Genomic DNA, 24,332 nt, shown 5'->3' with positions numbered 1-24,332 from the left:
AGTTTCAATATGGTATTTCCTTTTCAATTATTTTCTACTTAAATGTGTCATCACTATTGCTAAATTCTTCCAGGTATAGTATTCTAAAGCCTTAGTCAAAGCTTGCAGTTTTCATGTTTGCATGTTCTAAAAACTGACAGAAAATTCAACTTCCCCATCCCAGAGCATGATCAAGTTCTTTCTGCCCTTATGGGATATACTAAACCAGATTATTCAGAAAAAGAAAACCCTTCTTGGCTAAAGAGAAGAGAAGAACACTGCTGAGTGCATAAATGCCTTCAGATGATAGACTTGCTTTGCTGAAGTGTATTTTAAAGCTGTCAGAGAAAACAGCTGAAGAAACCCATTTATGAAAGTTACTATTAATACATATAAAACATTAAACTTTAAGAAGGATTAGAAGGTTATCGGAACACATTTTTTTCTATAAGGTTATGGACCCTTCAGGATATTACACAGTCACAAGATAGTTAAAAGTGGGCATATAACAGCCATGTGGCCATTGTGCTCAGTCTCCACTGAAGGAACAGCTGAAGCATAAAAACTGAAAGACACCAATATATTTACTAAGATGTGCATGTATCACTTACACAAGTGAACGTAATGCAGTTTTAATACTTTAGAATAACTGAAACATGCATCTAAGGGAGTATTCAGTGGGGTATTTCTTAACTGTCACAGGACAGAATTTTTCCTTAAACAAAAGCCTTTAAGGGACTGTTCTAAGGGACTGACTCGCCACTAGATTTTTGCACACACTGTTTGCACAAACAGTATGTTTCCATAACTTACAACAGCGGATGTTCTTCCTGAGCCTTCAGTTTGACAGCAGTCTACAGGCAAAGAAATCCCACAGAGGCGACAACAGACACTGATTTTGCAAGGAGATATGCCTCCATGACACTATACACAGGAATTATTTGTGGTACTTGAGACCTTTAGAAAAGAACTTTCTCAGTTTGTAAAACTTTTCTACTTTGCAACACAGAGCAGATTTATATCTCATCTGACATCACTCCAGCAAGAAGCTTCTTGCACATTGCTGGGGTTCTTCCCCACTCATATCTTTGATTTAAAAACTACACTTCGGTACAAATACTGAAAGAGTACAGCTTTTAAAATGAACTTGGTTCTTCTTTTGGTAACCATGAGCATGATGCACTTGAAAGTCATTTCAATGTTTAGTAAAATTATTTAGATTATCATCTTTTATTGACTTAATACAATTTTTCTTCGTGTAAACTGCATGTTTTCCTTAGTAAAACAAATATCATACATACGTTTTTTCCTCACATTTCTATTAAAAACTGATTTATTAAACCAATAAAATCTTATATAAAACTGTTAAAGGTAACTCTTTTATTTCAGTTAGTGTTCCTTAGAACCAGTAGATTTCAACTGTTCATGAGTTTTTAATCATGAACTAGAAATGAGAAACAATCATCCTCACATTTTTTTCAAGTCATAATCTGTATTAATTTGAACTAAAGCAAAAGTACAGGGAAAAAAATTCTAAGTAGTTACACCAGTCAAAAGCTGGGTTTCGCGTTTCAGCTGACTCCACCCCTAGTAACTAAGAATGCTGTTTCATAGTATTTTAAGATTATTAAGTCACAGTTTGTCATCCTACCATCCTCCATAGTTCCTTTGCACCAGCACTGACACTTTCATAATTACATGATGAAGTAATTCAAAGCGCTGAGCTGGCAAAAAACTAGATGGTTTTCAGGCCGGTCAACATGCCAGATCAACTCATTTGTGTGCTCAGACAAGCAAAAGCAGTGTAAAGTAGTGGGGGACGCCAGAGGTTGTGCAGCATTAGGAAGGAGTGACCATCTCCAAACCATTAAACTCACATTCTTTTAAATTGCTTTAGAATCTTAGCAGAGCTAGAGGTAGGCTGGCCCAGAAAGGTCAGGCCTGAATTCCTCCTCCAGTTTCAGTAACAGATTCCTTGTCACTTCTCTTTTCCTGGCATTAGGATTCCCATTGCCACTAGTGAACAGTATTAGGAAAATAAAACCTGAAGGCAAACTACTAATTTTCATTCCATAATCTCACTCACTGCTTGACCACATAAAAATTTCTGGTGATAGGAGGCAGGCAACAGAACAATGTGACTCTGCAGAGTGCGAGATGCTCACACTTACATCCCTTTAACTGCAGAACTGAACTCGCCAGTCTCTGTGAGAAGACTGGCTGTATTAAGGTATCCCATAAAAAGTTTTGCTTCAATGAAGTTATATTTGATAACTCTATAGTTACCAAATTTCAGAGTTGAACGAGCACCCTGAAATTTTCTTCGCTTGGAAAAAAGAAACGCACCCTTCCGCCCTGTCCTACCAGGAGCGGCCAGGGACGCGCTCTGAGCCGCGGGGACGCGCACGGGGGCGGCATTGGCCGACGGCAACGCCACTTCGGAAAGTTTGCCTGGTCTGTTCCAGGCTTCTCCAGCCGCCGTTCCCCGGCGCCCGGCCCGCGGGGCGCCGAGCGGGAGCGCACGGAGACACCGCTGCACGGAGACACCGCGCCCGCCCCGCCAGAGCGCCTCCCGGGCCCCGGCCCCGGACAGCCAGGGGCGCCGCGGCCCGCTCCGCCCGCGGCAGGGACGGCGCCCGGCGCTCCCGCCTCCCGGCCCGCCCCGCAGGAATGCGGGGGGAACCACGCCCGTGCCTCCCCCGCCCGGCCCCGGCCCCCGCGCCGGTACCTTCGGGCCCCCGCCTCGCCCCGGCCCCGCGCTCCCCGCCTGCCGCCGGACGCCGGGCGCGGCGGGGTCTCGGGCCTGCGGCTCCCGGCCGCCGCCGCCGGGCTCCTGCTCCAGCGAGAGGGCGAGCTGGCTGAGGCCGTAGAGCAGCGAGCAGACGCCGCAGCCCAGACACAGCAGCGCCACCCGCGGCGAGCCGGCCGCATCCTCCGCCCGCCGGGCCGCGGATCCTCCGGCAGCTCGAGCGCGACGGGCGCGGCGGCGGCGCGCGGGGGGCGGGGCGGGGCCGGGGGGCGGGGCCGGAGCCGGTCGGGCGCGGGGCGGGCCGTCGGGGCGGGGCCGTCGGGGCGGCCACAGTCCAATTGTCCCGAAAGTAAAAAAAGCCTCTTCCTCTTCTTCCCCTGCCACCGCGGCCCCGCGCTCAGCCTGGACTCGCCCCCGTTCAGGTCTCCGGAACACGTCCCTGGGCAGGAGTCGAGAGAAGAAACGTCCCAGGCAGAGACAGCGGCAGCGCTGACGTACCAGGAGCCCGCAGGGACAGCGCACAAGCTCCTGTCTCGCCGTGTCTTCGTGAAGGGCAAAAGTGGGGCTAAAGTCCCCTCAAAATGACACTCTTTTCCCCTATGCTCAATGTTTCTGTTGCGATAACTTCGATTTTCCTGTATAAAAGCTTCACAGATGCCTCTCCACAAGGATATTCTATAAGTACAAATAGCTAAAGGGAGGGTGCCAAAAGGATGGAGCCAGGCTCTTCTTGATGGTGCCAAGCAATAGGACGAAAGACTACAGGCAGAAACTGATGCACAGGAAGTTCCATGAACATCAGGAAGAACTTATTTACCATGCAGGTGACCGCACACTGGAACAGGTTGCCCAGAGAGGTTGTGGAGTCTCCCTCATTGGAGATACTCAAGAACCATCTGGACGAAATCCTGTGCCATGTGCTCTAGGATGACCCTGCTTGAGCACGGAGGTTGGACCAGACGACCTACTGTGGTCCCTTCCAACCTGACCCATTCTGTAATTCTGTTATTCCCTCTCATTCCTTAGGCAGCCGTAGTTACACAAGCGTCCTTTCTCCTTGTACAGAAACAATAAGAGCATGCAAATCACTTTGGACTTCAGTGTCCTTCCCTCCTCTGGCCTTGGCACAGTACTCTGGCCCGGGGAGCAGGTGGGTGCTGCTGGGCCAGGAGGATGCTGGGCTGGAGAAGGTTGGTGAACTGAGCCTGCAGGATTTGTTTGTGGTCACTAGCAAAGAGAGGGTTATTTTGGCTCACCAAGTCATGCTTGTGGACAACAAGATATAGGTCTGGGAAGTGGCAGAAGAAATAATAACTATACATCCTGCTAGACAGGGGGAATATTGGTTGGGTTTCAGCTGAATCCAGTACAGTAGTGCATCCCCCCTCACAGGCTCAGACCACTGAGCAAAGACCTTACAGCCTAACTACTGTTGCCAAGGTAAGTATTTTAGAGTCATCACCCAGTGCTGCTCCCTCAGCTTTCAGGTTTAAAAATAATACAAGTTTGGAATAATTCTGCTTCCTTCTTTGTCCTCCCAGTGCATTTGGCTCACATTTTCTCTATGGACTGAAAACACCCTTTTTTAAAATAAGTGATGATATCCCCATTTAACTGCATGAATTCAGGACCCTGAATTTTAAGAAAAATGCCAACATGATTTACAATAAAGCATAAAAAAATAGTTCTGTTATAGATTGTGTGGCCTAAGGGTGAATGTCATACGTGAATGCCCATAAAACCTCAGCCATAGCTTACTGCTGCTCTTGGCTGTGCTTAAAAGAAGGGAGAAAAAAGAATGCCAGCTGGCAACTCTGGTAGTTGGAAGAGAAGCAACACCAAAATTGTTCTACCAAAATTATTCATTACCTCTTTCTCAAAATAAAAGAAGAAATGAGGAGAAAAGGTAGCCCTCAGAAAATACTGGATACTCAACTCTGTTTGCAGTGCAGATACCAGGATGATTACTAATAGATACAAGCAGGGAAGTTGGGACTGAGAAAAGAAGTAGAATTCAAGAGAAGTAAGGAACTAGGGGGCACGGGGATGATGAGAATTCAGCGCCAAAGATGGCGAGGTAGAGATGGGAGTCAGAGATGAAATGGGGAAGTATTCATGAAAAGAACTCTTTCTAGAGTTTGTTTAATGAAGTAAGGGAAATTTATGTCAGTGAGATCCATGTGCTGGCTTCCACTAGAGAAAGAACCAGCTCCGAAAGTCCCACTCAAAGTCTTAGCTGGGCTTTCTGCCCCTCTGCTCTGTGTTCCTCATGGCTTTCGACCACAACTTGCCATTCAGCTTCCCTGATTTTGTGTTTGCACTCAAAATCTGGCTCATTGTTCTCATTGCATATCTACCTGCTGAATTTGTGCACTGTCCCACTTCACAGTCCCTTACATACACTACCAAGTCCATATGCCAGGGAATGAGTTACACAGAGAGTCAGAGTGGAGAGATACAACCCACTATTTACTGACAGCAAGCTTAAAAGCAGAGACCATTTAGTCCCTACTGAGGTGTTACGCTTGCCTTTTTTGTGGAAGAGTGTTCCAGCCAGGGAAACTGAGGTCTGAAAGGTCTTACAAAAGGCACAAAGAATGAACGTGGCAAATGGGCAGCAATAATGCTCTCATGCTTCAGAAGAAGAAAGTATACTCTTGGATGAGAAAAGAAGAAATAAGGAATGCTAAAGAGAGGCAACACAGGGAGAATATTTTAATTGTTATTATCAATCATGTCATTACCGAAATAGGAATTTCCAGGATTCTCTTCATTCAATGCTGTCCAATAATACATTAATAATTGATCAGTGGGAATGTATCTGCGGTGCTCTAAAAATATAATTAAGGTAAGGTCAGAGAGAAAGTTAGTATCTTGTGTTAAGCTCTGTCATGCTACTGGGAAGCAAAAAACAGCTAAACTTGCATGCACACAAGTCTTTTTTCACACTGCAAAATCTGTCTGTTTAATCAGTTGGTGTGATAAAGATAAAATGCTTCTAACTACAGACTCAGACCTCTGAGTAAGGAAGATAAGCAAAAGTGACTGAAATGCTGTACCTAGGTAGTATCACTGAGAAAAAAACACTGTCGGGTATCCAGTTACCTCATTCCACCTATAAATTCTTTAAAGATTAATAATTATGTATCTTTATTACTCACCATGAATAGTTAATGAACAATATGTAATATATTAAGCTATAACATTTGTTAATCTTTAGTAACTTAAAACATGAAGAGGTATAATCAGGTGTAAGATTCTCTCCTTTTAATAACAATTTTAAATCTTTAAATTCTTTCTTGACTGGAATTTAGTTACTTAGTTGTGGTAACTTTTGTATATTTAGAATTCAATTCTATTTACTACATTCAGAAATTAGTTGAAACTCAGAAAACAGCAAACTTATTAAACTATTGGTGCTATATAAGTAGTGAGAACAATCAATTTTTTAAAAGAATCAGCATCTTATACTTCTGCAAGCATGTTCAAGGGTCAGAAGGGCAGTTACTGTGTGCCAGAAAAGGAAAAAACATTCTAAAAATTCATTAGATCAAGATATAAATCAGATCAACTTAATTAAAAAACCCAGTCCTAATCAGACGCATCTGTATCATTCCCCCTGGTTTTGTTCTTTCAGGAAGTTAAACTATTAGTTAAGCTGGCAGAGCAATAAGATTTTCTGCTGACAGCTTTGTGTCAACGCTGCCTCGTGCAGACCAGTTAAGAGTTTTTCAAAGGCAGCAACACTTTCTTTGATGTTCATGTGCCCTTTCATACAAGCTGCAGTGTCAACACTCGGCTATGATAGATTGTGAGGTTGGCTAAGTAGGAAGAAACTGCTTTGCTGCCATGTGTTGTACATATGGTATCATCGGACTTCTTGGGACAATGACCCTTTTCTGGGTGTAACACTGTAAACCAATGTGAGACAACATCAAGAATGGAGAAATAAAGTCCTAATGTTTGTCTGTCCACATAATTTTCTCTAAGGGTTGCTTTAGTTCTGTAGTTGCTAATTAAAAAAAAAACCCAAACAAACAAATCAGATCAGAGCAACCAAATGGGGTAGTTGTTCAATGCATTTGGTGCTTGAACTATAATGAAGAGATAAAACACTAATATTGTCTCTTGTACTGACTACTTCTTTTAAAACTGAATAGAACAGCCACATCACAGACAACTGCCTAAGGTACCAGCATGTTATACTTGGCTAACAGCCTTGGTCATGCCTGAAGTTCATGGAATTACTCAGGGCAAGCAGTCAACCTGCCTTGCAGTGCCCTGTGCAACACCCTGGGCTGTGCAGACATTACACTGATTTATCCAAGGTGTCAACAGAGTCATGTTTTCAGCCCATTCCACTGTATGAGTGGCAGCAGAGCCAGCAAGTAGTTGGAATATTGTGTTGTGCTGAACTTTGAGCCTGAAATAACCAAAATAACTTGAAGTGCTGCTGAGTCATGGTTGCACTTACGCATTATTCAGCCTTCCTTTACCCATCTTTTATCTGTAACTTTAGAAATTTTCTTTTTTACTATTTTATTTTTTTTCAAGACAAGAAAGGGTAAAATAAAATCGGATGCTGTCCTAAGCTATCTCCAAGCACCAGGCCCATATCTGTGTGGGAATGCTGTGATCTCCCATGGCTGCCAAAATATTTGTGTGGAATTTAAGAAATTTTTTTTTTGATCTTCAGACCCATAATTGTGTAGCAGTCTTGTTAAATAGTCAACAGTGGAAAGAAATTAGTAAAAGGGTGATAGAAGGGCTTTAGAACTTGATCTCCTCTTTTGAATCCCTTCTGTTCTTTTAAAATTAATGAGTAAGACTAAATTAGACCCCTCTAACTAGTGACAATAGCCTCATTCTGGTATCTGATACCAATTTAGGCAGTATTTCTGCAGTACCAAACTTGGTAATTATGTCAACAGTCTCCTAACACTTGCTGCTTGCACATGGGGATCTATGCCCAACACTGGCAGGGTGACCTTAAAAGCATTCTGCACCTGAGGAAGTACCAGCCTCACACGCTGCCTCCCTGGAGTGGGGATGAATTCCCATACTCACGGCCAGCACTGTACTTACCTGCTGCACAAATGCAAAACTCTGACAATCTTTACAAGGGAATGAGCTTCATTTAAGAATGCCTTGTAGAACCTCTGTGTCATGCTGCAAAGCAACACAAATGACAATTCAGAGAACTGAACACAGGAACTGTGTGTAGCTTGAAGATAAATTGGCAGAATCCACATAGACCACAGTTTTACAGCCGGCTTTAGTAACAGAGTAGCTGTATATACAAAGTTTCTTACCTCAGTTGTTACTTTAATTTGCAAGCATACATACTTCCATAATTTCTTGCCTCAGAAGCAGTACTTCAAGGAATATCTCAACTTCCATCATAGCCAAAAGCCAAAATGCCTTATCTCTGCCATAAATTAGTAGAGGCCTCTTGGCAACTTCAGATCAAATTCCCCAAGTCTTCTGTTTGTCCCCAAATTGCCCACTTGTATTTTTTGCACCTCCTAGACAGTACAAATAACATAATCAGAGATGGGTTCTGAACAATTTAATAACTTTATTTGCCATTTTATTTATCATAGCACACCCTAAGCACTGCCAGTCAAGATTTTAACATAGTGCACCTACAGTAGTTTTCACAAAAAATACTGTCTTATCAGATTGTTCACAGGCAAGAAGTATTTACTCCTGGGGGAAGCATTTCAATGTGTCACTATTCTAGGCATCAAACACCTTTTGATGCTCATTTGAAACCAACTGTATGTCATCAACGTGAAATAACTATAGGAATGTTAATTTTTAAACAAGTCCATTATCATTAATTGTTTAACGTTTAATACAGAAAAACTTTATCTTTGCACTGAGATTCCTACTGTTTCTTTTTTTCCAGACATTTCCCCTCAGCTGTCCTGCCACACTTTCAGTATTTTAAATTAATAATGTCTTTTAACTGAGGTAGGAAGAAGTCAGTTGAAGGCAGTCTCCCAATGGGTTACTACACACTTGACTAAATGTAATGTATTGTCATCTTTATTTAAAGGAATGCTTAACTGGAATTGAACATAGTTTATCAGACAGAAAATCTGTAGCACCTCGTGATGCAAACTGTACTTTCAGACTGCTACACTGAGACCTTTTAAGTGTAGACCAATATACTATGTTTTTCTTGGGAGTATCTTTATATTTTTTATAATACATTTGTATATATTAAAAAAATTACAACCACACACAATCTTTTGTTCACAGAGATGTTTATTTTTGTCTTCAATGTTTGTAGGGAATACGATTTCACTACAAAAGTGTCTCAGAGAAACTCCATTCAAAGTCTAGGCTTAAGAATGAAGGGAAAATATACTTTCAGCTGTACCAGTCCTGAGCAAAGTTTAAAAAAAAAATTAAAAAAAATCCTCTAGATATAGGAAGCAGCACCAATTAAACCACAGGGCCTCTTACTGATATCTGCTCATGCTTTCTTTTCTGCTTGAGAATTGGTAAAAACTTAGGTAGGAAGAATTACTTTATTAGAAGGTGGACATAAGATTGTCAGTCCCAATCTCTCACCAAAACCCACACATTTTTTTATAGTTAGAGTCCAGGGCCTTAGTTTTACTTTCCACTAAGTAGTCAGGACTGCTAACAGCAAGACTGTTGCCCCCATGGTGTAACATTTTCTCTCACTTAAATTGGTTAATAAATATTTATTTATGTACTTCTTTTAATAAATATTTATTTCCTGTCAAGTTCCTGTAAAGTTACATTGTCTTAGAAGTATACTACTCGTAGCAGTTATAAAAATTCCGATAACATCAGGTCTCAAAGTAATTCAAGTGGCTTACATTCTGTCTCATTCCAGTGAAAGGATTTCAAGCCATTGGTAACACCCAGTACTTAATAGTTGGTTTATCCAGGACATTCAGATTCAATCTGACAAAGTAAATACTTCTAAGAGTCAGAACAGAAAAGGCACTTACTCCTTTTGGGGAAGACACCTGGCAGGTAAGATTTTTATTTTCAAAATAACAAGCCCTTTTTCTAACAACAAAATCCTTAAAAAAACTACCACTGGATTAACATAAATTCTATGAACAAAACCGAGTTATGTACCCCTTCCCAAGAATGGTAATATTGTCTTTGATTGAGAAACTGAGAAACGTGAAAGCATCCAAAAATACTCACAAGTTTTATTCATTTCTGTGATATTCCAGTAGACCATCATAGCTGACTAGAGGAAAAAAAATCTCCTCCAGAAAACGTATGTTTTACAAATTGAAATTTCTGGACTGTTTCTTATTAAATACTTGTACTAGCAATAAAATGTAAGACTTTAGTGTATTATAACCAGGAACATCACCTTGGTTACAACTGATAACCTTTACAGAGGAGTAAATCTTTTGTCAAACTTCCTTGCAATAGAACCATTGCCTCAGCGATGCTCTGTATAAGGCACTTAGCAAATTTTAAGAGCATCTGACAGTACTGTTGGTAGTCTTGACTTGGTTGTGAGGATGGTCTAACAAGCTGTAAGATTAACAGAGTAAGGTGTGGAATAATCATTGAAAATAGCCATACGAACTACTGGTCACAAAACTCCTTAGAAGCCACATCCATTGTAGTTTGGGTTCCTATTACCCTTGCAACATAAAGCTACTCTTTTCTTTCTAGTAGTCCAGGAATTAGACCTTTAAAATTGTATATTGGCTAACTGTACAAGAGGAATTTATTTTGTTCCTGACTAGTTCTTTAATCAAAACTTCTGCTCTTTCAATAAATTACCTGCATCCAAGAGTGAAATGTTCATAGTATTTACTATTCAATTCACAAACCCCTACATCTATCTTTAGACCAAAAGTCACTGAACCAACAGGTATCAAGAATTATAAAGCAAGACACACCTCTAAAAGTGTGTAATGCTGCCTACTTCTAATACAGTACACAGAAAAACGAATACTAATAGACGAAGACGCCATTATATATGGCTCTTCTAAGGATTATTCTGAAAATACATTTTCTTTGTTCTTCCTCCCCCCCTCCTTATCCTCTGTGTTGGACTGAGGGTTTTTGAAGGTCTTTGACATTTTAGAAACAGAAGCTGGTTGGTTGGAATTTCTGTAGGAAAGCTGAGAAAGCGCACAGTATCTGTGCACGCTCCTCAGACCTTCTCTAGCAGGAACTGGGAGTGTTTTCTTAGACCTTTCAAAAAGCCTCCAGGTACTGCAAGTTACTTGGCAACATTATGCCTGCATCAGTTGGAAAGCATTTTGCTTATTTTTCCATGCCTGGAAGCCTCCCAGCACAGAATCAGATCAATTGCAGAAATGCAGGTAATTGGCATCCCAGAACGCCAGCTACCTCAGCCAGAGTGCTCGAATGGGACAGGATCAGGGTAACTAAGTTTGCTCAGCAAGAATCTGTTCAGTAAGTCAATTATATAGAAACAAAGACAATGGTGACCAAACTGATAATGACCTCTAAGCTTCACATACTATTGTTAGTCTTACAGAAACCAGAATATAATTGAAGAACTGGGAACAGCCATCAAATTCCCCACTTAAAAAAGCAGGCATAGTAAATTATTTCAAACTCACTGCATCCACGTATGCTATAGATGTACTTAAAATTAAAAAAAAAAAAGAGGAAGGAATCAGAATGTGTTTCCTTCAGAGCTGGAAGTGGTGATAATAAATACACATAACCTGAGGAGATTTCCCTTGCCTAGATTAATTCATAGCTGAAGGCTGTTACAGTAAGAGATGATCAGTCAGATAGCAGATTTTCTTTCTGAGATCTGTGCCATCAGGAACTGGGCTTGACATTGAAGCATTTTTATTTATTCTGTGCAAAGAAGGATCAGTTTGAAATAGATTATTCATGGATGGTAAGTATAGATTAGATGCATATAAACAGCAAATAAGATCTGTGTTCCCAAAGCGGGTATTCACTCACTTGTCTTAACTAACAGATGCAAAGTGATTGAACAACTGCATCTTTTTTTAGCGACAAATACCTGGGAATATCTTGAACCAAATTCAATTTGTATTTTGTAGAACCCAGTGAGACTGGGAAGGAGGTAAAGAGCCACATTTCATTAGCCCAGGTTACATTTATTTCCTTCTTCTGCATACTTTTGCTTCTTCATACAGAAGAGGAAAATTGGGTGTGCAAGGGTAGCAGGTTATCAAAAACTACATTAATAGTCTCTTCTCAGCCGTCTCCTCAGCAACTCTGATGTAAATTAGTGTTACATTGGTCTACAGCCACATTTCTTAAAATCTTAAAAGTTAAAGGGGGCATATGTTCACTTTCCTTTGACCAAGATCAATATTTATACACAGATATGCTGGTTTTGGCTGGGATACAGTTAATTTTCATCACAGTAGTTGGTATGGGGCTGTGTTTTGGATTTGTGCTGGAAACGGTGTTGATAACACAGTGATGCTTTGGCTATTGCTCAGCAGAGCTTACACAGAGTCAAGGCTTTTCTGCTTCTCATACCAATGCACCAGTGAGAAGACTGGGGGTGCACACGGAGTTGGGAGGGGACACAGCCAGGATGGCTGACACCAAGTGACCACAGGGATCCCAGACCATATGGTGTCATGCTCAACATATAAAGCTGGGGATAGAAGAGGGAAGCAGGTGACATTCAGAGTGATGGCATTTGTCTTCCCCCATCACTGTCATGTGTGACAGAGCCCTGCTTTCCTGTGGATGGTTGAACACCTGCCTGCCCATGGGAAGTGGTGAATGAATTACTTTCGTTCTGCTTGTGTTTGCAGCTTCTGTTTTACCTGTTAAACTGTCTTTATCTCAACTCGTGAGTCTTTGCACTTTTACTCTTCCAATTCTCTCCCCCCTTGCACCAAAGGAGAGTAAGCAAATGGCTGTGTGGTACTTATTTGCCAGCTGGAGTTAATGCATGACTTTGTTAAACAACAGAGAACAGTGTAATCAACTACTACACTTTTCCAGGTGGCCTAGGTCCTGAAAATGTAGTCCTGAAGGGTTTCTTGCTCAAATATTCTTCCCTCTGCCAAGATATGCCACAATTTCTACAAAATAATTAACATTTTGGAACTATTTTTTTAACTATTGTTACTGAACAACATTTTTCTGGTGGTAATTTTCCTTCTAGACATATGAGACAAGGAGTGATTAGATAATATCACCATTTCATCTTTTACAAAACCCAAAATGGGACAGCAATCTCTTGTGATCATTCTTAGTAATATTAACTAGGAGCTATGGAATATGCTTTTGCTCTTCATCTTCCATGTTTAACTCCTTAAAAGTACACCTAAAACTTCCTGTGCCCTTTAAACTGCTCTTAAAATCTCCTGTGTCAGTAGACAGAGCAAGTTCATTCTGATAACTTTTATCTGTCTCCCACAATAAAAGGGGCAAGATCAGGACCAAATACATCTGAGTGATTGCATAATATACAGTGGTGGTTTGTTTTAATAAATTTTCACCAACACAGTTAAATAAAGGGTGTAAACAGCTCCTATATCATTAAGTGTACAGGATCTGAAACTAATTTATTTGTTTGCTGCATTTTCCTTCACTGTTTGAATCCAATGATATAGTTTAGGCCTCATCCACAGAAAAATTCTTGGGAAAGTCATGTAAACACCACTTGCTGTTGGATAATAGCATTTTCTAGCAAGTGTGCAGCTATCCATTGCTGTTGCATCATTTACTCCATTCCAGACAGGAAGTTACAATAATTTCTATAAAGCACTGACTTCTAATTAACTTGTGAAGTACTTTTTCAAGTTTAATTTAGTGGTTAAATCCTGTTAATTCCTGTTAAAATATGGGTTCTTTAGATGTCAAACTAAGCTCAGTCTAAGACTGTTGTCTGAGACAAATCTTTTAAGTCTTTTTTAAGTTTCTCATCTTGTTAAAACTTTGACAGCCCAAAAGAAATCCATCTGAGCTTCCTCAGTTTGACTGATTTTACCATACAGTTTTTGCTAGCTTGTGAAGTTACAACCTTTCAAACTTAGACTGCTTTGGCATAAGTTGGGGCACAATTCGAGGTTAGTAAAACCTTTCAAATCTCAAACTGTATTTCCAGCACACCCAAATCTTAACATTAAGATAGAAGTACGCATTTGCAAAATGCCATATTTGACTGACTGGTCCACTAGCCAAAACCAGCACTAACTTTTATCTTACCTATCTTATTCCTGAGTAAACACAGGCCATATTTACTACAAGTATAGCACTTGCTGTTGCCTTCGGAGAAATTAAATTTAGATGCCTTTCTATTTCCATACAGTTTCAGATGTTTGTAGACTCCCTAGTAGGGAGAAGAATCAAATAAAGGCATGTGACAGAAAGAAAACAAACAGATACAGTTAAAGAACCCTGATGTACATAACAAATACACAATAGACAGTTCCATAACAAACCCATCCTGTATAACAAAGTAAAATCAATCAGCATAATGTGGGAAACTGTCAGGCTTTTGAGACAGGAAAAAGTAAAGAATCTAAGATGCAAGATGTGAAGTTTAGAAGACCTGCCTAAACACTATAGTGAACTGGTAGAAACAAATTCTAGAAAGTACTCTCTCTCACATGGCTACTTGAAAATGTGCTATTCATAATATTAAAAAAAAGTAAAGTGCACAAATTATAAAATCAAACCCTTTTTGAGATTTTACAATCTATGCTCCAAAACATCAAATATCTAGATAAAACATATAATAGGTTAAAACATCAGTCATTGTATTAATATCAAGACTATTAATATCAAGAATTTTAAATTTTTAAATGTAATTTATTTATTACTATCATCTCTGTTGGAATCAAGATTTATATGGTATAATTTAACCTGCTACTGAGTAGAACTTTTGTTTATCTCAAATATGTAGACTTAAATTCATGAAAAAAAAAATCAGTCTCAACTATATTTGTTCTTTTCCTTATAATTAATATAATTATATTAATGGCAAAGTTAGGAAGATAAAGAGACTGAATTACTGTACACTTTATCAATGAACTATTTATACTCCATTTTCCCCCATTTCCCCCCCCTTTTCCTTTCTGAAGCCAGACAATCAATCAACACATAAAGGAACTCATTTACATGGAACACTATCACACTTGTCTTTGTTGGGCCACCATTTCATGAACAATCCAGGATTTATGGCTGTTGAAGACTGGTGCATATATAGATTTAACAAATAACAGTTCTTATGCAGAGAGCAATCACAGAGAAAAATAGCTAATCAAAACACATTACAACATTAAATTTTCACTTTTTATAAATGGAGTAAAGATGCTTTTAAATATATTTACAGTTAGAAAAAAGACTTAGGATTACTACACGTCAAAATTATTTAAAAATTATGAAAGTGAAGTTCATTTAAATTATAACACTATGAACAGAGTCATACGCCATATTTTACTTCAAATTTTTCTACTCTGCTGTCAGTATTGTCATATTCCTTTTATCACCAACAGGCAAAAATTATCTTAACTTTGCTTAATGCTAAAACAAGCATAATTTCAATGAAATGCTAGTAACCTAATAGTTCAGTTAAAACCACCACGGCTTTTTAGATCCTAGCTGACTTGTGTCGTATCTGTAGTTAGAAATTGTTTTTCAATGTCTTGTTCCATAAAGAACAGTGAGATCTTTCTGCATTCTTTTTGATTACAACCATACTTGTACCACATTTTAGAGATTATTCTCTAGAGACATAGTACAATCCACTCCATCCTTCCTTCCTTCCAAACTAAATGGCTACTTATTTCTCAAGATAGAGTCCTCTTGTGGGCAGTGCTGGGTGGTGTGTTCACATGAACTTAAATGAAAATACACTTCCCATTTAGTGAATTCCTGGTAATAGATTATTATTTGTTCACAAGGAATTCTGAAATGTGATAGCATTCATTACATTTTAAATTAGAAACACATTTCATAAAACTTCTTCCAATGAGATTTGCTATCCTAACACTGCTTACTTTAAAGAGTTTCAGCACTTTTGTAATCCATTACATCAATATAGTCCCACATAAAAATAAAAAAATAAAGTTGAGAAGCATGTATTTCTCTTTAAAAACTAGTGTAAGTTATTCTGAACACCAGCCCAGCCCAAAAAACATTTAAGAACCTTAAAAAGCATTGTTTTACAGATACTAAGAGTTGGCCAGGTAACAGCAATGAGCAGACATCCTATTTAGTAAGATAAAGCAGAATACATAATAAACAGGTCAGTAGTTATCCATCTGAAATAGCCTATAATTAACATTTGATGTCTAAAAAGTTTAAACAGCAACACCAAGGAATGAGGTATGTATGTTCTCAGATATCACATCAGACTCTCATTTTATGCAACTAACTGTATTTCACAACTAGCATCTTACAAAATAGAACAGTACCATTGTGCCTGAAGAAGTACTGCATTAAAAACAGAAAAATACATTACTACAAGAAACCATCAAACATCACAATTGTCAGGGGCTACAAAAATCCATTGTTTTAAGCTTTTAAGAAGACATATCATATGTTGGTAATAATTTGGGGCTGGATTCACTACCAAGAAGGTCCATCCAACTTTTACATGGGCTTTAAAATATATTTACTTTGAATGAAAAAGAAAAGGCTCATAGGAATGTAAGTGCACTATCTCCCTAAAAGGAGCTAAATGGACTTTTGTACTGAACCAGAATCTATAATTTAAAATCTATACATGAATTGTATGTATGTATCAAAACACTTATTGGTTGTAAACAAAAATGCAAAATCTGTATTCACAAAAATATTTTATTGGTAACTTTACATAATACCAGAAGGGACTGTAAATAATTCCGCTCTGTATCAGCATATTGCTAAGTGCTTAAATGTTGACAGTTTATGCCATAAAGCAGGATGGATACTGAGCTTTTTTCCATATGATTTATGACATAATACATTCTAATAGGCCAAATCAATATTAAAGAAATTGATTCAGGAACAAAAAATAATAGTATTGTTATTTTCTTATTCTTGTGCAACATCTGATATTCCTGTAATGAAATAAGTAACTAAGTGACACTAGAAAAATTTGGGGAAAGGAAACAGCACTAAGCAGAAATGAGAACTGCAGTTCTGTTATTTTTAAAGCTTTTCCAAACTTCCATATTTCCAAATGTTAGTTTTTGCCAAATGCATCATCATCTGTAGTTCAGTATTTGTTACACAACACAGAATACCAGTGTACAGCGACAGTGCAGTACTTCACCTGAATTGCAAGGCTGACTAATCAATGCTTAGAACGTGTTTTCTATTTTGCTTGTAAACATTACAATAAGTGTTTTAAGTGTCAAAAAATATTGGTAAAACCATCAACATAATTCAGTAACAGTAATCTAGTAAAATGTGTCAAACATTGGCAAAAATCCATACAAATGTTTTCTTTAATAACATTTTTCCTATTTAACCACACCAAGTACCAGCAGGTGCTTTTAAGAAGATAATTATTATGAAAATTCTGTTGCAGCAATAGTTGATTAAGTTGATCTTTGACTTGCATACATATAACTATGTTTCACAATTCCCAAATAATACATATTTAGGCAGCTTGAACTATGTTATAAAAATTTAAATTCAGTACATGCCAATAGAGGAGACTCCAAGAGTTGTGTTAGAATTCACTAAACTAAAAGTGAAAATGGACATACCAATAACACTGCATAATGAACATTCAAACCACATTTTCATGGCACCCTTACACATGAAGATTTAAAAGTTGGTATGAACATGCTTTGTAAGCACTTGTAGATTGCATTTAAATTATTATAGAATGATAGACTCTACTGAGTTGGAAGGGATCCACAAGGATCATCAAGTCCAACTCCAGCCCTGCACAGGATACCCCAAGAATCACACCATGTGCCTGAGAGCATTGTCCAAATGCTTCTTGAACTCAGACAGGCTTGGTGCAGTGACCATTTCCCTGGGGAGCCAGTTTCAGTGCACACTTTGGGTGATAAACCTTTTCCTGACATCTAACCTAAACCTCCCCTCACTCAGCTCCATGTTGTTATTGTTTCTACCACTGCACTTCTTTCTTTTTTTTTTTAGCTGCATAAATTATGTTCCAGTCAATATACCAATTATGTATGAATAACCTGTCATGAAAATGTGGTAACAGGTGACAGAAGTTATGTATTTGTATGTTTTGAAGAGAAGAGACTAAAACTGGAGGAAATAAACTTTAATGAGATTCCCCATTCAGTGATGACGCTTCTCCTCGGGGTGAAGAAGACCTGGACATTCCCCTCTCTGTGTTGTCAGAGCTAGAACCACTCTGACTGTGTTGATCTGCAGAAGCAGCACTGGAAGCCGGTGGTGACTTAGTTTTCTCCTTAAAGTCTGTAATTATGACTGTCAGATCTCCAACGGTAACTTCCAAATGCTGAGCGCTACTTCGATCCACATTTTTCAACCTTGGCCTAAACAAAGCAAATAATCATATTAAAAGCACACACACCACCTTATTATCTTGTCTCCCTCCTACTTTTTAGGAGCTCTGGAGAGCAAACATATATAAGACTGCTTTGTGCAACATCCAATACATAGGAAAACACTGTACCACAAGTGTTAACAGTGGAGTGTTTCCTAGTATGTTTTACGTTGAAATAGTTGAATATAACACATTACTACCTAAAATCATTTAGAAGTTGACATTATGAATAATGTCACTGTGCAGCAATATGGATGTATTGCACATGTGAAGTTTTTTACTTTTAAAGATCAAGTCTTTATTGTGACTATAGGAAGTTACAAATTTGATCCAGTGAAACCTCTATCTCTGCAGCAGCCTTAAGCAACAATTCTATGTAGAAAATTATGTTCAATAACAAAGATGTTGGTATCTGTCTTTTCAACAGCACAGATAGTGTTAACTTGCAGCAGGTGTTACCTTATTTGAAAGCCTCACTAGGACCACCACTATACTATTTGAACTGGACTTTGTGTTCACAGTATAACTCTGGTATTCCTGGCATACACTGTGATTTAAATTATGCACAGAGATGAGTATTACACACAGTGTTGATAGGGTATCTTCATCTAATCTTTCAATTGTTTGATGTTTCCTAACATCTCAGTGTCCTTAATCCTAAACATGACTTTCTAAAAGACTGCTCTCTCTTGACTCTCAGTCTCTACCTGGTTCTGACCCTAATGATCAGGCATAGGAAAAGCATCTGTTACTTCTCTGCATAACTAATTCCAATGGATATTTCTGTCTTATATACTTCTCAGCTTCTCAGATTTTTGGCACAGCACTATTGCCACAATAACTTTATGCTCAGTTTGTGATGAATTAGGGGTTAAACCTGCTGCTTTTGTTTAGCAGTTTGAACCTTCCTTCCACCTGGTCTTACAGCAAGATCAAGGCTTTTACAACAGCTTATCTGGACTGTAATAACTCATGTCTTCAGTTCTAAGAGTCCAAGGTTTCCTTCAGCATCCCAGATGCAGCACAGAGATTTTTAACACTAGATAATATACATGCCTTATTCTGTCACAATAATTTATACCCTAGTTCAGCCCTTCAAAGCTAAAGGGTTCTGCAAGGCTATCAATAACCAAGTTACTTTCCCACTCATCTGCAGTCTGGTACTGGTTCTCTCTCTCCCCCACAACTATTCTATATGAAAACTAGTCACTCCCATCCTCTCTCTTTTCCAGAGATTAACATCATCAATTTGCCTATCAATAGTTTTGTATGGTGTGAGAAATACTTTGTAACCCTTAAAAGAATACCTTACTAACTCTTAAAAAGTTTTTCTTTCACTATTCAACTGATCTCCATCTTCTGACCACAATTACATACTGCAGGTCTTCGCATTTTATAGACATCTTAAACCAACGAAACTTCACAGACCAATATTTAACCTTACTGTTTGCCACAGCACTTAAAAAGCAGTACAATCAAAGAACATCTCTTATTTTTGTTTGCAAATTACATTTTACCAATACTGCAAAAGTTTCTAGATTTTTTACCTGGTTTTCTTATGACTGTTCTTTTTGCTTGTTTCCTTTTCACTTTTTTCCTTTTCTACTTTGTCTTTTTTCTCTTTCTTTGATTGTGTAGGGGGCACAAATTGCTGAGGAACCTGCTGTGCAACCAGCTGAGAGACAGGTCGAGGTTTCCTGTGTGCACACATATATAGACACACAAAATGCTTAGACTTCACAAGTCTCAAATTGTCTACTGTTCAGTAACTAACATTAACAATTACTATAAAAAGAAATATTGTTAAAACATATCTTGCTGCTAATACTGCATTAAGATAGCATATTAAATTTAAACGTATTACAGCCTTTTGTTTCACTTACTTGCATTATCAGCAGATTTTTTTTTTTATTCTACAGGATTTAGAGACAATATTTTGTGATTTGCCCTCTTCTCCCAGTTGTCATATCCAGACAGAGACCTCATAGAGCGAACTCCAAAATATAACACTTAACTTATAACTCCAACACTTTACCACCCACTCCCAGCCCCCTAAAATGCTGAAGGGATCTGTTTTGAGTGTACTCCAATACATAGACAATCTGTATCCCAAAAAGGAAAAAGCTGACCTTTAAGAGCTAAAACCACTGTTGGCCTTATACAATAAAACTTAAGTGTTTTCAGCTCAAACAAATTCATTGAAGGCAATAATAAATCCTGTTGTGTATCATTTTTATCACGTTCACTGGAAAAAAATATACTGCACTAATATTAGTAGGATATAACTGTCAGAAGACATATAGTTTGAGAGCTGGCAACGGAAACTACAGCCACATTCCACCAGTATACACAGTGCAGGTTTCATTTCCAAGTTTTCATCCAAATTGACTGTGGGAAGAGTAAAGCAGGCAAAAGAATTTCAGCAGTTTATTATTTTTACATTTTCCAAAATATTATTTTGAAATGGCTTAATTTTTATTCTGTTTTGTATTGTAATACAATTATTCTAGTTTGAAAGGAAATGTTTTCCTCTTTCCAATGCAAATGTATTTATCTATTCTCTAATATTGGAATTAAGAAATTTCAAGTCATGACATATAAAAAAAAAGGTTCTACTAATACTCTGAAGATGTAAATTTCTTCTCCAAAAGAATGTTTACCCTGCCAAGCTCTTGAATTTTGTTAGTTGGGTTGTGATGTTGGGTTTTGCAATTTTGCAGGTTATATGCACTGTGACACTCTGAGAATACAAAACAGTTATGAAAGCAAAAGAAGCTATCAGCTTATACACATATTTATTTATCCCAACCCACAGCATCACGCTACTGGTACTTCTTGCTTAGATGAAGAGACGAGAAAAATAACAAAAGGAGGAAATCAACACAGGTCCCATTAACAAGTTATATTTTCAGTAATGATTGCAACAGGTCATATTACAGAGTGAAAGTCAAATTAGAAGAATCCGTGGAGTGTGGGAAAGGCAGTTAATATAAATTAGCTGAGATTTTGTGAGTCTTCACAGCAAGTTCTTAATGAATTAAAATAAATTAAAGGCTATTAAAATTGTCAACACAATAGAACTTTGAAGTAAAAACTAGAGTACCATTTTTATACTCTTGAACTAAGCCAACACTGACTCATTGAGAGACAAAGAACAAGAACAATCACAACTGGCAACTAGGTATATCAATTGGCAACTAGATGACTACAGTCTCTTCAGGAGAGCACTAGGACCTTGCAAAGCACACATTGTACTGAGTTCATAACCACTGAAACAACTTGATGGACTACAAATGTGTAGGTTAACAGAGTACACAGGACATTTTTAAGAAAACCTGTCTCAGAATTGTTTTGACCTTTTGTCATAGCAGTTCATAATAGAGCAAGAACCACCAAGGTGTAACTGATGCATGAGCTGATCACTTCAGGTGGAAAATATTTGTCACATATAAACAAAACTGATGATCTGTCTTGAATTGAAGATTGTTCCAGGAGATAGGGATACAGTTTCTCATGACAGTCAAGTGACAATCCCATTATTACTACACAGTGACCTGAGAGAATAATCTGACATGTTACTTATGAATTAAGACAGTAGTGAACTTCTGGACATAGAATGAATTGTTTCCCAGAACTGTGGACAACACCATGATTACGAAAACTTGTTAAATAGAGGGGAAAAAAAAGTCCTAGCCAGAAAATTTAGAAGTTGTCAATTTGTAACAATTTCAGTTCTTGAGGGCAAACTAGATAATTTATATTAGAGTACACCTGGGAAACTAAGCTTAGTTCTAAGTCCTATGTTTAGAATTTCTTTTCTTAATACCATAAAATTAGTGACATTGAAAAAAAAAAATCTTTGCAACAAGGTACAGAAGTCAGTTAAGACAAAAAAGGCACAGAGAAATCATGTTTTGGAAGATGCATTAAAAATTAATCAAGAGGTTCTATGTGGTTTTGCTGTAACAAGGGATTCTACTCAGTTATTTTATTCCTTCCATTGAAACAGCCAACTTTTGGTTGTCAATTATTTCTATAGCTGTCTATTAGTTATATTGATGTTCTAAGTTTTATTATGTGATTTGTCACTTCCAGATTTATTAAATAATGCATTCAGTGTTTTATATTAAAAAATGAGAAAAAAAGTAATTCATATCTCTCAACATTAGGAATGTCTTTCAAGCATTCCATTTTTTTTTTCTTTAGGTACTCAAATGGGGCTACTAAATTGGAGCCAAGCACTTTGCAAGCCATGCAGGGGTTAGGAAATATCTTTATCACTCATGAAGCTTTAACCTGATAGAATTGTTCCTGACTTAGCAGTAGCTGAATCATGTCATTCAAGCATGAAGGAATTCATAGAGAAAAGGCTTTCTCAGAGAAGATAAAAGTAAGAGAAACTATCCTGTAATAGGAAATTGATTTTGATGATTTGTCAAAATACATTTTAAATTATTGGTTTTCAAAACCAGTTAAAGACTCCTTGCAATAGGCTCCTACAGATTAAGTATATAGAGACAGTGTTAATACTACCTTTTATTTCATCAATATACTTATGGTAATTTGCTTTTTAAGCACATTTAAGAGTACCTGAGTTTTCTGGTGTTTAGAAAGAAGTTCTATAATCTTCTGCATTAAGATTACAAGCACTGTTGCCTCTACCACTGGGCCACCTCAACTGAACAGTTCAGAACTACAAGCAGAAGTGTTCATAAAAACAATACATATAATTTAGCCAGCCCCTAAAAGCTTTGTATTCTTACCTAGTAACGCCACTTCACTAATTTGAAGGGGAACCCTAATAAAGAAAGGCATACACTATTACAGAAGATAAGAGCTATCAGTTCCTTCCAACAGAGGTGAACTTTACGGTTTAAGCACTGTAGAACATTCCAGCTCCAAATATTACACCTCTCCTCTACCACCTAGTTTTCCTTTTCAGACAGTGTTATCTTTCTTCTAAGTTAACATCAGCCATACTTCTACCTACACTTCTATTCCAACCTCATCCAGTTTTATTAATTCTCTAATTCCAATGTTGTTTTCAAGGTGCTGCACACAAATATGCACATACTTCATAGTCTCCTTAAAAAAATTAGGAAAACTAATATTTTTGTTTTTTAAAAAGCCAACAGACACTAACACAAACATACAAGGATAAAGTTTTTTATCTTCTCTACAATTCCCATAAATGTTAAATGATAAGGATCTCACTATTTTAGCTCAAGTCTTGTTGCAGGATTTGATCTAGCTGCTGGTTTACAAGGTATACTTACAGAGACTGCAGTAACCTGTCTTTACTTTAGGTTTTGCGTGCAGAAACTCATTCAGTGCTGACGCTCTCAAATGAAACAAATATTTAATACTGCAAAGCATGGACTACTTTTCATTGCTGGCATTCTTAAAAAAAAAATCTTTGTAATACAGCAACTTACATGCCTGAAGATGAAAAGTACTCATGCACTAGAACAAATGATACCTGGAATTTTTGCCCTGAGTCATTCCATGTTGCAGAGGTCAACACAACACCTTCTCATAAGTCATTCTGAACATCTCACAGAAGTACACGCCTCCTTAATTTCCCTCATTTGGTACTCACCAATAAGCTATGTTAATAGAAATTTGACTAATTTGATAAAGTGAATAACTTGGTTTCATTACAAGAATGCAGGTCCATTTTGAGAATGGAAATAAAAAATACCTATGTACAACAGAATCACAGAATCAGCTGGGTTGGAAGGGACCTCTGAGATCATCAAGTCCAACCCTTGATCCACTACCACTGTGGTTACTAGACCATGGCACTAAGTGCCACATCCAGTCTCATCTTAAAAACCTCCAGGGACGGAGAAGCCACCATTTCCCTGGGCAGCCCGTTCCAATGCCTGATTACCCTCTCTGTAAAGAATTTCTTCCTAATATCCAACCTAAACCTCCCCTGGCACAGCTTAAGACCATGCCCTCTTGTCCTGCTGATAGTTGCCTGGGAGAAGAGACCAACCCTCACCTGGCTACAACCTCCTTTCAAGTAGTTGTAGAGAGTGATGAGGTCTCCCTTGAGACTCCTCTTCTCCAGGCTGAACAACCCCAGCTCCCTCAGCCTCTCCTCATAGGACATGTGCTCGA

General features: G+C 38.2%; 2 protein-coding genes across 2 annotated transcripts in view; both read right to left on the bottom strand.

Annotated features, from left to right (window-relative positions):
* GXYLT1 (glucoside xylosyltransferase 1) overlaps positions 1–2,733 on the bottom strand; it is a 34,427-nt gene extending 31,694 nt beyond the window's left edge. Inside the window, exon 1 of the mRNA XM_018080861.1 lies at positions 2,708–2,733. The gene's annotated coding sequence lies outside the window, so the exon portion shown is untranslated. The remainder of the gene's footprint in view (positions 1–2,707) is intronic.
* A 6,250-nt stretch (positions 2,734–8,983) lies between these two features.
* YAF2 (YY1 associated factor 2) overlaps positions 8,984–24,332 on the bottom strand; it is a 32,930-nt gene continuing 17,581 nt past the window's right edge. The window contains exons 3-4 of the mRNA XM_029963480.1: positions 19,754–19,903; positions 8,984–18,195 (exon numbers count right to left, since the gene is read on the bottom strand). Coding sequence (XP_029819340.1) covers positions 17,958–18,195; positions 19,754–19,903 — 388 coding nt within the window. The 3' untranslated portion in view covers positions 8,984–17,957. The remainder of the gene's footprint in view (positions 18,196–19,753; positions 19,904–24,332) is intronic.

Source organism: Manacus vitellinus, unplaced genomic scaffold (assembly GCF_001715985.3).
Source record: "Manacus vitellinus isolate BGI_N305 unplaced genomic scaffold, ASM171598v3 scaffold_5_pilon, whole genome shotgun sequence".
NCBI classification, from domain to species: domain Eukaryota; kingdom Metazoa; phylum Chordata; class Aves; order Passeriformes; family Pipridae; genus Manacus; species Manacus vitellinus.
The sequence above is the reverse complement of the archived record's forward strand: the minus strand, read 5'-3'. Positions and strand labels throughout refer to the sequence as shown.